The sequence below is a fragment of the Octodon degus genome, unplaced genomic scaffold (assembly GCF_000260255.1).
Source record: "Octodon degus isolate 3935 unplaced genomic scaffold, OctDeg1.0 scaffold00064, whole genome shotgun sequence".
Classification (NCBI taxonomy): Eukaryota; Metazoa; Chordata; class Mammalia; order Rodentia; family Octodontidae; genus Octodon; species Octodon degus.
The window spans coordinates 6,642,081-6,659,322 of NW_004524640.1; the positions used below are offsets into that span (position 1 = coordinate 6,642,081).

The following is a 17,242-nucleotide window of genomic DNA, read 5'->3' on the forward strand; positions in this document are numbered from 1 at the left end:
GTGGGACTCGGCACCCAATGAATTCTGACTTGATTGAATTTGCTTCCTGTTATTATTAACAGTCTACTATGAAACTGTATCCCCTTTATCAACTGAAAAAATGTCAGTATGCAAGAAAATAAAACCTCTTCTAATTTAACTTTTAAAAAGTTGATAGGATGATAAATCTCTGCATGCAGTATAGTTTATTAATAGTATCATCCTAGATGATACAAACAGTTCTGAACTCAAATTATTATTATTATTTTTTTCCTTTTTTGAGATGGCATTTCACTATGCAGTTCAGGCTGGCCTTGCATTCACTTTGTAGCCTGGGCTGACCTCGAACTCATAGAGATCCTCCTGCCTCAGTCTCCCAAGTTCCAGGATTGCAGGCTTGTGTCATCACACCTGGCTGATATATTCATCAAAAAAAAAAAAAAAGTACTTGCATTAACTCTTGAGCCTCAAAATGGAACACACAGGAACAAAACCTTTTTGAAATGATAAATGGTATTCAGTAGAAGCAGACTTTTAAACCAATAGGGATTTTCACAACTAAATATTTAAAAACTCCCTTAACATCCAAGGTAATTATAGTCATCATTATATAAATATGAAGATGCCATTGGTCCTCACCCAGGTCCTGTTACATGGACAAAAGTGTCCCTAAGAAGTATGAACTCATACCAAATTTTCCTCTTCTCTTCTCCTTCATGAATTCAATGTCGTGGGAAAGGCCTTTCTGGCTTGTTTTTTATTTGGCTTTATAAACTAAGCATGTGGGCAGAAAGGAAAGAGGCACTAAAAGCACAACTGAGAACTTCTTAAATTCTGATGAAACAGGAGGCCTGTCAGTCACAGTCCCTTTCAGATAGTTACAATTGAAGAAATAGTGAAGTAGTGGGGCGGCCTACGCGAAGCTTGGAGATGTTCAGTCATTTCTAGATGGCAGTTATAGACTCAGCAACTTATTCCCTATAAAATGAACTATCACAGCATCAAGAGAGGCCTCAGGGGTCACCATCTGACAGTCACACTGATCACATCTGTACAAGTTAATTCATTGTCTTGACTTTCAGACTAGACACCAGAGGTATTTTATTTTGTGCTGAAACTGAGACAGCATTCCATTGTGGAATGGCCTCAGTATTGGTCACATTTTTCTTCTTTCCCTGCTGCCCAAGATTGCCTGATTCAAAAACATTATTTACTTATTTGTTTATTTATTTTGCAGTACTGGGGATTGAACTCAGGACCTTGTGCTTACCAGCCAGGCGTTTAAGCCGCTGAGCTATCTCCCCAGCCCCTCAAATACTTTAAAGGGTGCTTTTTACCTTAATACTGTTAACAGCAATGATGACCTGGGATTTTAAAAATGTCTATGTTAGTCCAATTGTGGTGAAGTCGCTAGAAAAAGTGATCTATTTTAAAGTTTTTATAATGAATTCATTATAAGGGTGACTAAGTGACAGCTGTGTTCCTCACATACATATCGAATGCTCACTAGGTACAGAGCTCTGTACTGTTGGCAGATATGTCACAATTCCTTAGTGTCTCTGGACCACAGATATCAGGGTCCTCCAACTACTGGTCAGGAAAACATAACTGTGTCTGAGTGAGGAATTCTTAGTTTGCAATGGAAATGGGTGGAAATCCCAAACAGTAGCTATAGCTCAAATAGGCGCTGCTCAAAAGTTCGCAGCTGGGCTTTAAGTATATGGTAACACTGTCAGAAAGTGCTAGCTCAGATTTCCTTTGCGTTTGATGCATTTCATTATCTGGGGTCCCCTGTCCCCTGGGAGCCAACAGCTAAAAGTACATGAGAATGATACAGAGGCAAACATTGCTATAGCAAGTGCTACCTGGCCTTAGACCTGGGCCGTCATAACTGAGAGTTTAAAGGCTCTGGGGACCACCGGGTCAACAGCAAAGCCTCTCTGAGAGTCTAGCGTCAGGGGCCTTTGTCCCTTGCCACGCAGCAGTTCTCCCAATACTTTCATTATCTATATTTTGCTTTAATGTCCCCAATGTGCAGCCTCTAAAAATAATCTGGCCACATCAGGTTACTTTTTCTCCCTCAATAAGTTCTGATTGCATCATTTGACATAAAAATAATTGCAGGAAGCAACGATGATCTTTCTACCTTTTGAAAAGATGATTCTGTTAAAGTTCTAAACATGCAATTGAAATGCTCCAATTTCTTATGTATTTAATAGATGTCTTAGATTTTTTCCCCCTAACTGCAGAAATAGAATAAATAGAAACACTGCATTCTTTAAGGATAACAAACAGGAATCAAACTGCCTTTACTCCATGTCTATAAAAGGCAAGGCCACCATTATAAATTTCTCAGTATTTCCTGTCACCTTTAAACATTTTTATTTATTCATCTCAGAATATTTTAATAGCACATATACGTTCTCCAAAAACACATCCCTGCGGCTTACTGCCAAGTTCCTCTTTCACAAATCTTACAGTCTTAGCCTATACACGAGTTAAAACATTTTCTTAACAAAAGTTCTGTGAAAATTTTCTTTTCTTAGGAAAGGCCTCTGCACACTGACAGAGCCTATCTGAGATATAGAGAAGCGCTCACATTCCAGTTATCCTGTCAGCACGAGGGGCATAAGCTCCGAAGCATGAAGTTCCTAGCGCTGTAAGTCCGTTGTGTCTTACCTTATAAATAAAGAAATGGCTTAGTGACAGCTACAGTTTGGAGGCATTGACATTTTTCTTTCCAACTCTCATTCTGAATTTTTCAGTATTTTCCTTCATAAAATATAACTACCACAGTTCGACTTCCTGTATCACTGACCCATGCACCACAATTAAAAGAAAGAAACCCCAACCAGCCATAACAAAGGTTGCAGTCAGCGCGGAGGGGGAGGCTGAGCCCTCCCATCGAAGAAGTCACCTCGCACGGCCCTGGCTTTCCACACAGCAGCTTGCCCTCTCCTCCGCCCCTGTGAGCAGGTGACTTCCTGGTGCACTGAGAGTATGTGCCGCGTGCTTTCGAGCCGCTGTTTTTTAGCATGGGGGTTCTCAACCACGAAAACACAGTCCCTGATTGTCCTCAGAGCTGAGCCACTCGACGTCTTGACACTTGGTTGTTTTTAACTTTTCCACAATAGGCACTGTTCACGTCCCTCCATCTCGGTCCTTTATTCAGTGATCAGGCAGTGATGAAAGGCCAGTCACGGCTTCCCCCCATGGTATCAGTGCGGTGGCATGTGATGATTCACATGGGGAGTGTTTGATCCGAGGAAGCCCAGTCTCTGCTTATTCTTCCTTTGTTCTGTCATCTGGGGAAAAGAGAGAGAGAGTGTGTGTGTATTCAGCTGATTTTCTCACTCCTCCCCGGGCCGATGGATCACAACCATTTTTTTTTTTTCCACTATTTCCCAAGTACTTATTCTCTGCCATCATATAGAGCATATTTATATAAAAAGGGAGATTTTTTTTTTAAAGAGTGAATTTCCATAAACAGAGAAAAAGAGCCAAGCCCTGGCTGCAGTCAAGAAACAGGAACCATGGTTCTCAGACAGATCTTGCTTGTCATGTCATTGTCCCCACAGTCATTTTAGTCACTTGCGTGGTTTCTGCTGATATTATTGTTTTTTAAACGAATGCTAACAATGTCACATGACACAGGGGTTGATTATAGCATTGAAGGGGCAGCTACTATGATGTTCTCCCTTCCCATGACTTTGGTAATTGGTCACTTGGAAGAAAACGTGATCTTAAAGAGCATGCACACTGCTCCCTATACATCGGCATCTGCTTCTTTCCCTTTGCTGTAGGAGAAATGTCACATGGACCCGTGTGGGTTCAGCAAGCAGAAGGCCCTGGGTCTACAGCACAGCGCAGGGCTCTCTGCGGGAGTCTAGAGCCCCTAATGGTGACCCCAGGAGACTCCAAGTCTTCCCACGCTCCGCCCCCAGCTCCTGGCCATGGGCACACTGACCTGCTCCTTTAGCTCCGCTAGCTGACCTGACAGCTGTTTGACCAAACTCATGGTGGATTCCAGCTTCTCCTGCAGGTTCCGGATCTCGTTTTGCTCACTGTCACTTTCATTGCTAACAAGAGACATGGCTCGCATCCGAGGAAACCAGTCCAAATTCTTTTCCTAAGTGGAAATAGGAGCAAAGGAATTAAGACAGAAGAAAGGCTAAAGTCCTATAAAGATTGTTCATAGGAGTTCCTTATTATGGACCTGTGAGTCAGTATCTCCTACCACTCCTATCAAAAGGTATTCTCTGGCAGGGTAGGGCAGGAAGCAAGGGCAGGCTGGTTAGACACTGGTCTTCATGACCTGCCAGAAGGTCTCAAATATTGAAGCAAAATTTTTATGGGCTCTCAGGGAGTCCAGGATGGAGCATTTAGAAGACCACCCTGTACCCTTCGGGTATTCAGCAGACCCTGATGAAATGTAAAGTAGGGTGTGAGGCTGGGAAAGAGACCCACGTGGGCTCAGACTGGAAGAGACAGGGGCAGCTTCTCTCTTGTTCCTGGCACAGGAGAGAAAGGGTTGGTAGAACAGGAGGTGGTGAAACTCGGGTTTCAGTTCTAGCTGCCTATGCTAACTTCCCTCCCACTGGCTGCACTCCGGGGGAAAGGAGTGGGAGGAGATGGCTCTGGGTTACTCTGTTTGCTCCCTTTGGAAATAATATTGCGCTGGGGTGACTTCCCCAGACAGCAATAGCCAGTGCCACTTCTGCTTTTCAAGGCCAACAGGGCATGTCTCATGTGTGCTTGTGTGCAGGCGCGTGTGCGTGTGATTTCTTCCCCATGGTGTGGACACATAAATATCCTGAAAGCTTTGCCTGATTGCCTAACATCTTAAATGGCCATGTGATATTTACATTACATTTTTAAAGGTAAATCATCTTGTCACCCAGCTAGGTTACCCATAAGCCAGTAAGTGACAGATCGGTGGTCTGAACTCTTTGTGCCACAGATGGAGCACATCAGCCTCTCTTCCTCTAGATGCCCATGTCTCTAAGTCATGTCCACCCAACATCTCCACCAGCGAGCTTCCCACTTAGGACCCTTCCCTCTCCAGGCAAGTTCCTAAAATGGCCGTGACACCTCCACCTGGAGCATTCCCAACATGTAGCCCATCAGAGTTCTTTCTGTTCTTGAGGTATACTGGAGTCTACGCCCCTCTGGACTGTATCCCATCTTGCCTGGACGGTCTCCCCATCTTCCTTGGCCCCTGAGTTGGCTTTTTGTTGTAACTCATTGGAGAAGAAGTCCTACCTCCACTGGCAGTGAAAAGGGATGATAAAGGATTAAAGATAAAACACAGAGTTTTTTAAACAGCATTTAAACAGCTGTAGCTAATTAGCATTTCAAAGCCAAACAGTCACTTCCTCTGAAGTACAGAGTGACAGATTCATTCATTCCATCAATCCTTTCAGCATCTATTGTCAGGTATTTAGGGATGAAAGTCAGATAAGACCCTGTGAATGCTCTCAGGGAGCTTGTGGCTTAGGTCCACTGGATGGCACAGGGTGCCTATCAAAATCCCCTAGGGTTGTTCCTTAAAATTATGGATTTCAATTCTACCACCGCTCACCAAATCAGAACTCCAGCAGCATCTGTGTGATTCTTATGCTGATGCCAATAAAGTGGAAGAAGTCTGGTCACAGAGGCAGTAAATAAATAAATAAATAAATAAATTACTGACTGTTACAGGATAGGGACCCATTAGATTTCTGCAGGACAGCATGGAGGGTTCAGCTGAGTATGTGACCATGCCTCGTAATGACTGTGGTAAAGGCTACTGTTCACCAACAGGGGATGTGTAGGTGAAGCAGAGGGCTGGATGGACACAGGGCATTGAGTGTCCCTGGGGTGGGCATCAAAACAATACAGGTGTAGGGGAGCTCAGAAGGTCAGCAGAGAGGCTGGAATGATGAACACTCAGAACAGAGTGACAGGAAGGCCAGAGAACGGAACAGTGCTGCACACTTTACAAGCACTCCTTTCAACAATCCAATGAACTGAGGTATTATTACCTCTCGTAGGATCTCTATTATCTGAATTTTACAAATGAAGAAGCAGGCTCGCAAGAGGGTTAGCTGGCTCCCAGGTCAGATCTATCCACAATCTCGGCTATTGGCAAGACAAGGGACTGCAGACAGAAAATGGAATAAATTTAAGATCTATGAAGAAAATAAAGGAAGAACAGAAGGAGATAAGGGGATGGATCTTTTGCAAATCGGAAGAGGCTCAAGGCATCAAAGGCAAGGTGTGAAGGGGAGAGGATGAGAAAAACGTTGAGTGAATATCTGTCCCTTACGGGATCCTAACAACCCCAATCCATGTGGACACTGTGCCATAAACGTGAACAAAGATGAATAATATCAACAAAAATGACAAGAGGGAAAGGAGAATCATAGAAGAAGGGAGGGAAGGGGTAGAGAAGGGGATTTAAAAAATACAAGCTCTAGTATTGTGGGCATGCATCAACTTCCCCAAGATGACTGTAATATACTGAGTGTACTGCAAACATGTACTAATAAAATAAAAGATTCTGAAAGAAGGACAATTTCAGGTCATGAAAGCTCTGGGGTGAGAGTGCAGCAAAGTTTCTGAAGAATTGTGCATGGAGCCCCTGAGGTCATCCTGAAGATGGTGAGAGGTCTGGGGTGGATGAAGAGGCTGTGAGCATCCAGAGGTCAACATCTATGCAGAACGAACAAGACTGACACTGGGGTATTAGAGGTCAGGGAGAGAGGAACCAGGAACATGCCTTCTTGTACGTGGAGTTGAAAGCATGATCACTTCTCAAGGACAGGGAGCTCAGAAGGTGTTGACTTTCTTCTACTACAGAGGGGTTGGGAAAAAAACAAGGTGCAACTGGAAGGCCAAAAGGGAAGGGCTCCCCCTGGGAGGGTCTAAGAGGTGGCGCTGCGCGAGAGAGCACAGTCGACAAGAGGATGGGGCTTCCACAGGGGCTGCAACAGCAGAAGGATCTGAGAGCATCAGATGCCTGGGCTTAGGGTGAGAAGGGACCAGGTGACAGGGTAATGCCTCATGTGAGGGTGAAAGTATTAACTATTAGGGAGTTTTCAAAAGCAACAGATGCAGAATGTCTTAATACTCAACAGACTATTGCTCTGCCAACTCGGACACAGGGGAAGCCTTGTGAAAAGTCCTCCAAAGAAACAACATTGCAGGCATCTCTGGGGCCGTGGTGAGTCAAGTCCACGGGCTCTTCTTGCTGTTGAAGAAACAGCTGGAGTTCTCTGCAGACCACTGCTGGGGTCCCTTGGATCATGGGCTCATTCTCTACCCTCTTTCTTCAATTTTCCTTTATTTATCCCCTCATTTAATAATTCTTACTCATGATTTCTGTATTAGGCACCAGAGACACAACAGGGCAAAAACCTAGCACAATGTCTATGCTTCTAAAATCTGAGTAGAGTGAGACTTCCATCAGAGATGATAAAAGTCATGACAAGCTGTGCTTAAGTGCTAGGTCGCAAAGTTACATGATCTTCTTGTCTTTTCTGCTAGTTGCTAACAATTATTCTCTTTCAGTCTTGCTTTCATTCTTTTCTAAATTCTTTCCTTATTTATTTATTTTTTTTGGTGGGACCGGGGATTGAACGCAAGCCCTTGCACTTGCTAGGAAAGCGCTTATTCTACTGAGCAATCTCCCAGTCTCCTAAATTCTTTCCTTTTAATGTTTACTGTTTTAGTCTTCTTTCCCTTTACATACCAACTGAATGAAAATATAATGTGCAATCAATTTTTTTCACTATTAAATAACATCTTATGGTTCCACCTTAATTTCTAAAAGACCTGAGTTCAATGTTTTACATTTCTCAGTACAAAATGGGAAGATATAACCAACTTCAATTAATGTTTTTTTGGTCTTCTTTCCTTTTTCCATAAAGCCAGTCCTCAAAAAATTAGTTTCACAACTGATGCTTTTAAAATTTAAAGTTCCCAGTTAAACAGCTAGCAATTCCTTTCTCTCTGTGCTGTTCGTTCCCATGGAAATCTCCTCTTGAAAAAGGTGAACTCCAGACCTCAGCCCAATTTGGAGCCAAGACAGACAAACAGAACACTTGCTAGTTAACAGGGTTCTACGTCTCCACTCATGGTGTGTTCGCTATCTAACCACGCCATTTGATTTGATTTGTTGTCTGTTGTTTACACAATGTGCTGTGTACATCTTGTGATAGTGCACATGATTATTAGGTCCTCATACTGACTTTGGTTAGTCCAAATGAAATCATTTCCTTATTTCACCAGGAATGAAAATATCTGACCACAGCGTAGTACAAAGCGAAGAAAGCTGTGGGTCAACTGTTAGACTCTGAGGGTATAATATATACTCTAATAACTTAGTGAGTGGAAATTGAGACCTAGAGGTTTCTGAAATGCAGAGCTCAGAGATGAACTTGTTGTGACTCTGAGATGTCACTTGAGGACACCCAAAGCATGCCAGCTATAGCCCTTTTGTTGTCTCTGAATTCTATAATGTTATCCTTCTGGAAGACCAATAGATAGAAGTATTGTCAACAACAGTCAGATCAGTCTGACCTATTGAAGTTTATAATTAGTCAATAAAATGAACATATGACATTTCATTTGTAGGAGAGAGGCAGTGTGACACAATGGCAAGAGCACTAGTCTAGGAGTTCAGATGCCTGGCTTCTGACTTTATCTCAGCCCCGACTAGCTGTGTGACATCAAAAGGTAAAGCCTCGCTTTCCAGGTTGCAGACTGCTCATCTGTAAAACCAGAACAGTACTCTAGGTGGTGTCTCTGTCTTTTCCAGCTCATCATTCTGTGAAGCATGAGGGCAAGGAACGTTGTAAAAATCATAGGACTGAGAGGAACCTTGAGCCTGGCAAGAGAACAAATAGAAATGAAGCTCTAGGTGAGGAGCAATCTTGAAACTGCACGGCCCAAGCCCAGGGCATTGTGGATGCACAGACTGAAGTCTACAAAGTTTAATAGCTTAGTTTCCTTGAGGTCTTGCAACATAATCATTGCAGATGTCTCTGCACTTGTTCTGTGTCTGGATAAACTCTTCCACATTACCTTGTGGAACACCTCTTACATAACCTATCCTTTTCTTTTCCTCTTTTTCTTCTCTCTCTTTCTCTCTCTCCCTCCCTCCCATCTCTCCCTTCTCTGTCTGTCTGTCTGTCTGTCTGTCTGTCTGTCTGTCTGTCTCTCTCTCTCTCTCCCTTCTGTCTCTGTCTCTCCCTTGTTTCTGTCTCTCTGTGTGTGTGTGTGTGTGTGTGTGTGTGTGTAAGTCTGTCTCTCTCTGCCTCTGTCTCTGTCTCTCTCCTTCCTCTTTCTTCCACTCTCCTGTCCCCACCCTTTCTTTGACATAGGATCTCATTCTGTAGTCCAGGTTGGCCTTGAACTCACTATGAACCAGGCTGGTCTCAAACCCTCTTCCTGCCTCACCCTCCCAAGTTCTAGAATCACAGGCCATTTCTCTTGACACTGAACTGACCACAGGCTCAAGAAAATAAAAAGTGTATAATAATTTTTTTTCACATAAGAATGAGATGGAGGAGCTGTCTGATTAATTTTAGCTGGTCAAACATGGGAAAGATCGTCTCCCAGCTTTTTAGCTTTATTAGCCACACATTAAATGTTGCCAGGAGGTAAGATAAAGAGAAAGCAAGCTCTGTGATTCTGTTTTTCGTAGGGCTTTTGGTACCTGGGATCCAACTTGGGACTTTGCACGTGTCAGGCAGGTGCTTATACTGCTGAGCTATCTCCCCAGCCCTAGTTCTGTGACTGTACACTGTCATAACAGATGCCATCTGTGTGCTGCCTACCAGATGTCAGGCTAGTCGTTCTATGACCTACACCCACCACAGTTCCACAAGGAGGGACTGTTACCGTACCATTTCACAGACAACAACAGGGAGGGAACAGAGGATTAGGTACTTGCCCAAGGTCATACCAGTGGTGTAAAGGCCTCGGCCAGGCTTTGACCTCCACTGTGTGGTTAAGAAATCTCATAGTCTTTTGACCACACCAGATGCTCTTCCTGGGTAATGGAGAGCCCCCAGGCCTGGTTTCTGAATTTGGCAACAAACACAAAGACTAAAGTGAGTCTCCAAACAGACTACTATAGCTTGAACCTCTTCAATTACCTTTCCTGGGATATGCTAAGGGTTTATTTATTGAAAAATCAGAACAGGAAACCATCGAAGCACTGTATTGCAGACGCACGCTCAGGTTCTGATGGGAATGAATCGAGGCATGCCAATGGTGTTATGGCAATTCGCATAGTGACTTCCAATACTGCTAATGAGATGAAGCACATTACACGTACCATACACGGTACAGTGATGGGACATCCATGAACTGTTTCATAGTTACCTTCACCTCTGTTTCCAGATTTTATATCTAACACATACAGGGACTGTCACAAGACTGTTTCTCCTAAGGTTCTCCTCAGATAAAAGAAATTTTCCATGCACTTCTGAGCTTTATGTTTATATTATATTTTTTATTCGAAAATTCACTGGTAAAGCCTCCTTGACAGAAACACATAGCCCTTTCCCCAAAGCCTCACAGAAACCTGCTGCATTTTTCTCTTTGCAATTTTTGTCTGAAGATGTCAGCAGAAATGGCTCTCAAAAAGAACACTGGAAATACATCTACTACCTACTTACTGGAAGCTCCCTCAGGGAAAGAAACCATCCCAGTTTTCCTGGAACTTCAGACATAGGAAAAGAAACTGGAGCCTGGCTCGAGAAATTGAAGTGATCATTTTAGTTAAAGGTTGGTGCCTTGTGTACCCCATCCCAGTGTCTGCTCATTTTAGGGCTTCCCACCCTTGTACCAATATGGTAGCTTTGAGGACAGGCTAGGTATGGCCTCAAAAAAATGAGGGACACCCACAACACTGGTGTTTGGGTTCCTGCCCTGATTCCTTGTGAATACTGCACCTGTATACAACAAGTATTGCTCTAGGTAAGCGACTGAAAGTCTGATGCTCACACGGGCTCAGATGCAAGCCCTGGGTTCATAAATTAGCAAGATGGGCTGGGAAACACACTCTTATTTGACATAGGGACTGCAGGGGTGTGTGTGTGTGTGTGTGTGTATGTGTGTGTGTGTGTGTGAGAGAGAGAGAGAGAGAGAGAGAGAGAGAGAGACAGAAACAGAGAGAGAGAGAGAGAATCCAGCTGTATCCTTTGAAATTAAACATGGATGGAAAAATATCAATGGTCTCCCTTATGATTTATTCTAAAAAGAAGGGAAGAAGAAAAAATGGTTCTCTGTCACAAAAACATATTACAGAACTCAAGGATTCATATTCAAGCCCTTACCAGCGTCTGTCCCTTTGAGTCTCCCTGATTTTTCTTTCTCTTTTCCAGCTGGATCCTTTCTTGTTCAATGGGCAAGTTCCTGCTAATATGGTAAGTACCATATTTATGTGGTTAAGAAATTTTAAATTTGCGAATTATCCAAAGTAAGTCTGTACTGAAATATTTTATAAATAAATTCCTGAGGAGTACTGCCATGATACTCTAACCTGTTTTAAAAATTAAAATGTTTATGGCCTGACATTATAAAGTGTTATACAAACAGAAAGTATCTTTGGACAGCCAGGCAACATGCAAGGTGGCTGGGGCCCTTACCTAACATGTTGGTGCCCTTGCTGGGCTCTTGCCTAGGTCTTTTGTCATGGTGCTACCATTAGTGCATTGGCTCAGGAGACTTTCAGGGACAAGGCCTGTGTAACAGAATCACTGTGCTCCTGGAGACAGAGGGAAAAGATGTACACTGAAAAATGCTGGTGAAGGATGATAGTGCTGGAATGAAAGTGACTTGACCTCAGCAGGGCCCAAATTTAAAATCAAAAGTTACAGGTAGAGAAATTGGGGGACATCTCATTTTCTAGGCTCCTCGTGGTAGGACTGGATAGCCATGGAAGGAAGCATCCAGGATCTCTTCTAGCATAAGACTTGTCGGGGGACAGGGTCATAGGAATCCTCATGATGCCTGGCCCTACAAATGTGGCTTCTTCAGAGATGGGAAGGTCTCTCTCTCTGCTGGCTTTCTGACTTTGGTCAGGCAAGTGAATGAAAATCCCTGCTACAGTCTGAATATTTGCTCCCTTCCAAACTCACCTCTAGTCTGTGACATGCTGTTACAGTGGCACCAAAGGGACTAAGACAATATTTTCAGCTGAAGAAGGGTCAGAGTAACTGAAGAACCAGTCTATAGGGTGTAAAGCCAAGTGTCAGGCTCTGGGGTTTTGAAGACTCAAGGATCAAACTTCTTTTTACTAACATGTATCAGTGGTAGTGAAGCGGGCACTCACAAAGACAGGTAACAAGGAGGACTTCAGTCTCCTAAAATGGGCATCCCAAGAGCCAAAAGGCACCAGGCACACCGGACACCAGCAAATCATTTCTCAAGAGTTGCCACAGGATGCATCAGCTCTTTGTAGGAATTGAGAGATGGATCTTCAAGACCTAACTCCCTTGAAGAACTTGAATATTTGCTCCCTTCCAAACTCACCTCTAGTCTGTGACATGCTGTTACAGTGGCACCAAAGGGACTAATAGCCTGAGAAATTGCCAAGTTCAAAAACCAGAGTGCTGGACAACACAGTGAAAGATCAGGTGCTGACGCCTGTGTGATGGGAATGTGTCAGTGTCTGCGGACAGCGCATCTCACCCTCAGATACCAGCTTGGGCTGTGAGCAGGGACCTCAGCTCCAGAGAGTGCACGCTGCTCCCCTTGCCTGTCCCTTCTCCTTTCCAGCTCTCTCTTCTAAAGATATCTGTGTTACCCATCAGTGAGAAGGCAATGGCTCCCTCTTTTGGTCCCAGGTTTTTCACCACTGACCCAATGGATGATGATCTTTGGGTGTCTATGGAACCCACAGTCACATCTGCTTTTGGTGGGGCTGTATTTGTTCCCAGGCTATGGGTGTGGGATGAGGTGGGCAGAGCCACAGTGGAAACAGGGAGTGTCCAGGTATGGAGAAGTCTAAGAAAGCTCAGATCCAACAGCAGCTGAGATCTGCTGGGAAGCTTGGGCCTCTTATTAGTCACATAGCAGCCTTGCTAGAGGAGGAGCAAAAAAAGGCAGCAAGACTCTAGGAGGCTCTGGAGCAGACACTGGGCTAACAGAAAAGAGCAAGTAGGGTAGGAAGTGCTCAAAGAGAGGCCAGGAGAGCCAGCACCCAAAGCCATTAGGAGCCATGGGTCAGCTGACTTCTGGAAACCACGCATGGACGCATTAGCTTCAAGGGTGGAATCCAGTTGGTGGAAGAGCTGGGAATTTTGAGAGACATCCACTTAATGCAATGGAAGGAGGCTCATCTGGCAACTCACTGTGAGTGACTGAAGAAGACAAGGCCTGGCCCAACTTGTTCCTCAATCCCCAAGGTCTGGCCCAACTTGTTCCTCAATCCCCAAGGTCTGGCCCAACTTGCTGCTATTTTTCCTGCAGCAGTGTTGAGTGGGAAACATTCTGACCATGAAGGAAAAACAAATAAGCAAAGCTCAGGCATCATGAGAGCCCTTCACAGCCACCAGATGACCCTAAGCTTTTTCCCATATATGCCCTAGAGCTGATGGTTTCTCTTCTTGTTTGTGCTTTCCTTTACCTATCAATAATTACATATTTTGAATCTATATTTTATCTCTGGAATTTTAAAATTTTCTTATTATTTATTAATTTCTATATTTACTTCCTTAAATTATTATCTCTTGGCCTCTTTACATAAATATTTATTCTTTTCTGGAAATAATTTGAAATAGAAACATTCTAGAATTTCATTGGGACAGATAAAACTGAAGATGAAGATATCAGGCAAAAGCATTCTAATCAGAGTATTCTAATACTCACATTATTAAATATTAATTTTCTGGGGTTAGTGTAACAGAAAGATTTAACAATGAACTCAAAGTTGGATCCAGATGAGGTACCAGGTTGCATTAGACAGATCTTTTTCTTTGACCAAATTTTCTCAGCCTTGGGAACCTAAGAATTTTTCATTAGATTTTTCCAAAACAGCATCTTGTGGCTTTAGGGATGTTGAATAAAAATTGGAACAGAATCCAAACCAGTATGTTCTCCTGGGAAGGAGCAGACAGGGTGTGAGGTCAGACAGGATTGAACTGTCAGTCAGATTACAGCTTTGCAGAGTGTGGCCTTGACCGCTGTCTCGTTGGCACTAGGACTTGGACTCACTACAGGATGGTGCCCAGCTCAAGAAAATCTAATTTTTCTTAACTCACCACAGTCACCAAAGAGCTGACAGCTAGCAAGGTGGGTCCACAGACCACGTGGCTCTGCACACAGGGAGCCCAGCAGCAGCAGCTGATAACAGACAACCCTTCCAGCTATCTGTCATGTAGTGAGATGCAATGAGCTAATTTCAAGTAGGACAAACAAGAAGAACCTCAAATAATGAAACATAGCCACAGAAATCTCAGTACACAAGTGAGCCTAAAGGAAGAGTACAGTGTACCATCATTCCAAAGGCTCCTACTTCTCTTTCAATAACAACCTCTGGCTGTTTCTAACACGCCCAGTCTCAAAAGGCACCAAGTATTGGTGAACCAGAATCATAGCCATGAGACATAGAACAATTTCACACAAATGCAACATGAAAATAACCACAGGTCATGCAGTAGGTGCTATATTTCTACTTTTTAACACTATTTCATAAATACCTTTCTCATTTGTAAGCTGAGGCTACTCAAGACTGTATGCATTTTGGTCATCTTTTTCATCTGTAAACATTTCACCATTATTTGTTTCTATGGCATATCGCTCTAACAGAAGACTTTAAAATGCAGAAACAGCTACTGAGACAATTCCTACATGTAAAACTCATTTCTAACACATGATGGAGCCAGTCAGATGAAATAATGTATGCTTTGTTATGATTAGTGGACCTACTTTGGGTGCCCTATGTGGACAAGCACCCCGATGCTGTTCTGAGACATCTGACAATAGTGACCAACTCTTCAGTTGTGGCTTAATTTCAATTACATACATATTACCTCTTCAGTTCGATTGTACATATCTTAGGAGTTGAAACCATAGACATACACGTTTATAGTTTCCATAGCGATATTGTCAATGCTAAAATTTACATTTCTTCTTAAGCTGGCTTCCAACCATGCAGTCTATCATGCTCAGGCATGGAATACTGTGTTATAGTAAACTACTTAAGTAGTCTTTGTTTCCAGTTCCTAGGAGGATGGTCTACATCTCTGGAATGCCCCAAGTGATAAAAGTGGCTTTGTTATTCATCACTGTCCTGACCCCATGACACCTGCATTGATGCTGCTGGATGTGTTTATGCTGGGCTCCTAGACATCTACCTACAGGAGGGGGGTTACTAGAATGACCAAACACACATGCACACACGATGACAAGGTTAGGATTCTGAACCAACCTTACCTCTGAGCTAAAGATGGGGTGCAGTCACACAGCCAACAAGTCAATCAATCAAGATTATATAATGAAAGTCTAGTAAAATCTCTGGACACTGAAGTTCAGTGGAACTACCATGCTGATGACGTTGAGGTGCAGGGGATGGGGGTGGCAAGCCCTGGCTCCACTGGGAGAAGTCACAGAAGCTCGGTGTTCTTTACCATGTGTCTCTTGAATTGGCTGGTTCTCTACTTGTGTCCCATACAATGAAAGGATAATATGTACAGACACTTTCTGAGTCCTTTGAGTTGTTGCACCAAATTAGCAGCCTTGATGGGGCCATGAAATCCCCCAAATTTATAGCCAGCCTGCAAGAAATAAAGTAGCTTGGGGATCGCCAAAGACCAGCCACTGTCTAAAGTCCTATTGGGGAGCATGCTTTCTAACTTGCGGGGTCTGCACTAACTATGGATGATTAACACCAAAACGGACTCGCAGTACATCCAACTGAGGTGGAGACTGAATAGCTGGTGTCTGAATAGTCCGCAACCCTCTTACCACATCTGGCTGTGGTCCCACTGCTTCTGGTGGCGATCAGGCCGGGAGATTAATGGTAGAAACGTTAAAGAAACACTGAAGGCAAAGTACTGCCGATTACTGGTGTAGCTGGGCATTTTGTTTTTGCTAATTCTTGCCGGACTAAGGCCTGTGAATACCGAGCATTTGGATGACATTTTTCAGAGACAGCAAGAGGAGGTATGGAGCTGTGATCACATGCATATCTAGGATATGATGATGGAAGGCAGAAGAGGTTTATCCCGCATGTGTCCATGGCTAAGGAATAATGGAATTCCTTTTCTTTCCTCAGCAGGAAAAGGATATTCTCTGAGTAGTCTTATATAAGGCCTCTGTTTGTCCCTTACCCATGCTGTCTGAGGAGTTAGCGACAATCTGCAGTCCATCAGTCTGTGAGTGCCTGGCAGATTAAACTATTCATTCTTTATGTTCTACCCATTTCCTTTCCAGGAGTGCATTTTGCATATTGCAAATTATTCATGATATTTGGCATTTCTCAGAAACAAAAATAATGCTTTGATATACATATATGGGGACAGTTAACAAACGCTAACTGAAAAAATGGCGAGGTCAAAATGGAGCTAGGTCCTCCATCCACAATGTCATTCCAGGCTCCAGAGGCGAAGGACACTCAGATCACAGGGGAAGCGGGTGACCCTTCTGGGAGGTTCTACGCACCATGTTAACAGTAACGTAGGGGAAACCAGCCGCTGCAGCCCTGAAGAGGCAGGGGTTCAGGTGTGCAGCTGCTGGGGCAGGAGAAGCCTGCGACTAAAAAGGCAGGGGTTTGGGGGCCACCCCATTTGTGTGAATCTCGCTTACCTCTCTATAAGTGTGTGGCTGGGGAAGATGATTATTTAAGGTGTTTCCTCTGGAATGAGGGGAGGCTAATGCCCTTCTTTTATGATTTCTGCCAGGCTTTGCTAACCCGCCGCAGGAGGACTTACGTGTTGCTTTTCCAATGTGTGGGAAGAGAGCTAAGATCCCAGGCTCGCTTAGGGCTGGCGAATGGGATCACGTGGAAATGTGGGGTCAGGCAAAGGGTGGGGAGACAGGGGATCAGGGTCTGGCTTCGTGGCTTTATGATGTCCCAGAAGTGAATACGTTGTCAGGAGCCGAAACAAAGAGTCACTCTGACAAGAGTTTTAAAACAGTCCCGTGCCAACTGCCACTGGGAATTCTGGTGGGGGGGCTCCTTCCACTCTGCCCGCCCTATTGTTTGTTCTACTTCCCTCTGTGGGAAGGAGGAACCATTCATTGCATCCACCTCCCTGAATATAACTGT

General features: G+C 43.8%; 1 protein-coding gene across 1 annotated transcript in view; it reads right to left on the bottom strand.

Moving 5' to 3' along the window:
• Positions 1-351: 351 nt before the first annotated feature.
• Positions 352-17,242, bottom strand: part of Itpr2 (inositol 1,4,5-trisphosphate receptor type 2) — a 528,924-nt gene continuing 512,033 nt past the window's right edge. Inside the window, exons 54-55 of the mRNA XM_023718939.1 lie at positions 3,947-4,108; positions 352-3,284 (exon numbers count right to left, since the gene is read on the bottom strand). Coding sequence (XP_023574707.1) covers positions 3,198-3,284; positions 3,947-4,108 — 249 coding nt within the window. The 3' untranslated portion in view covers positions 352-3,197. The remainder of the gene's footprint in view (positions 3,285-3,946; positions 4,109-17,242) is intronic.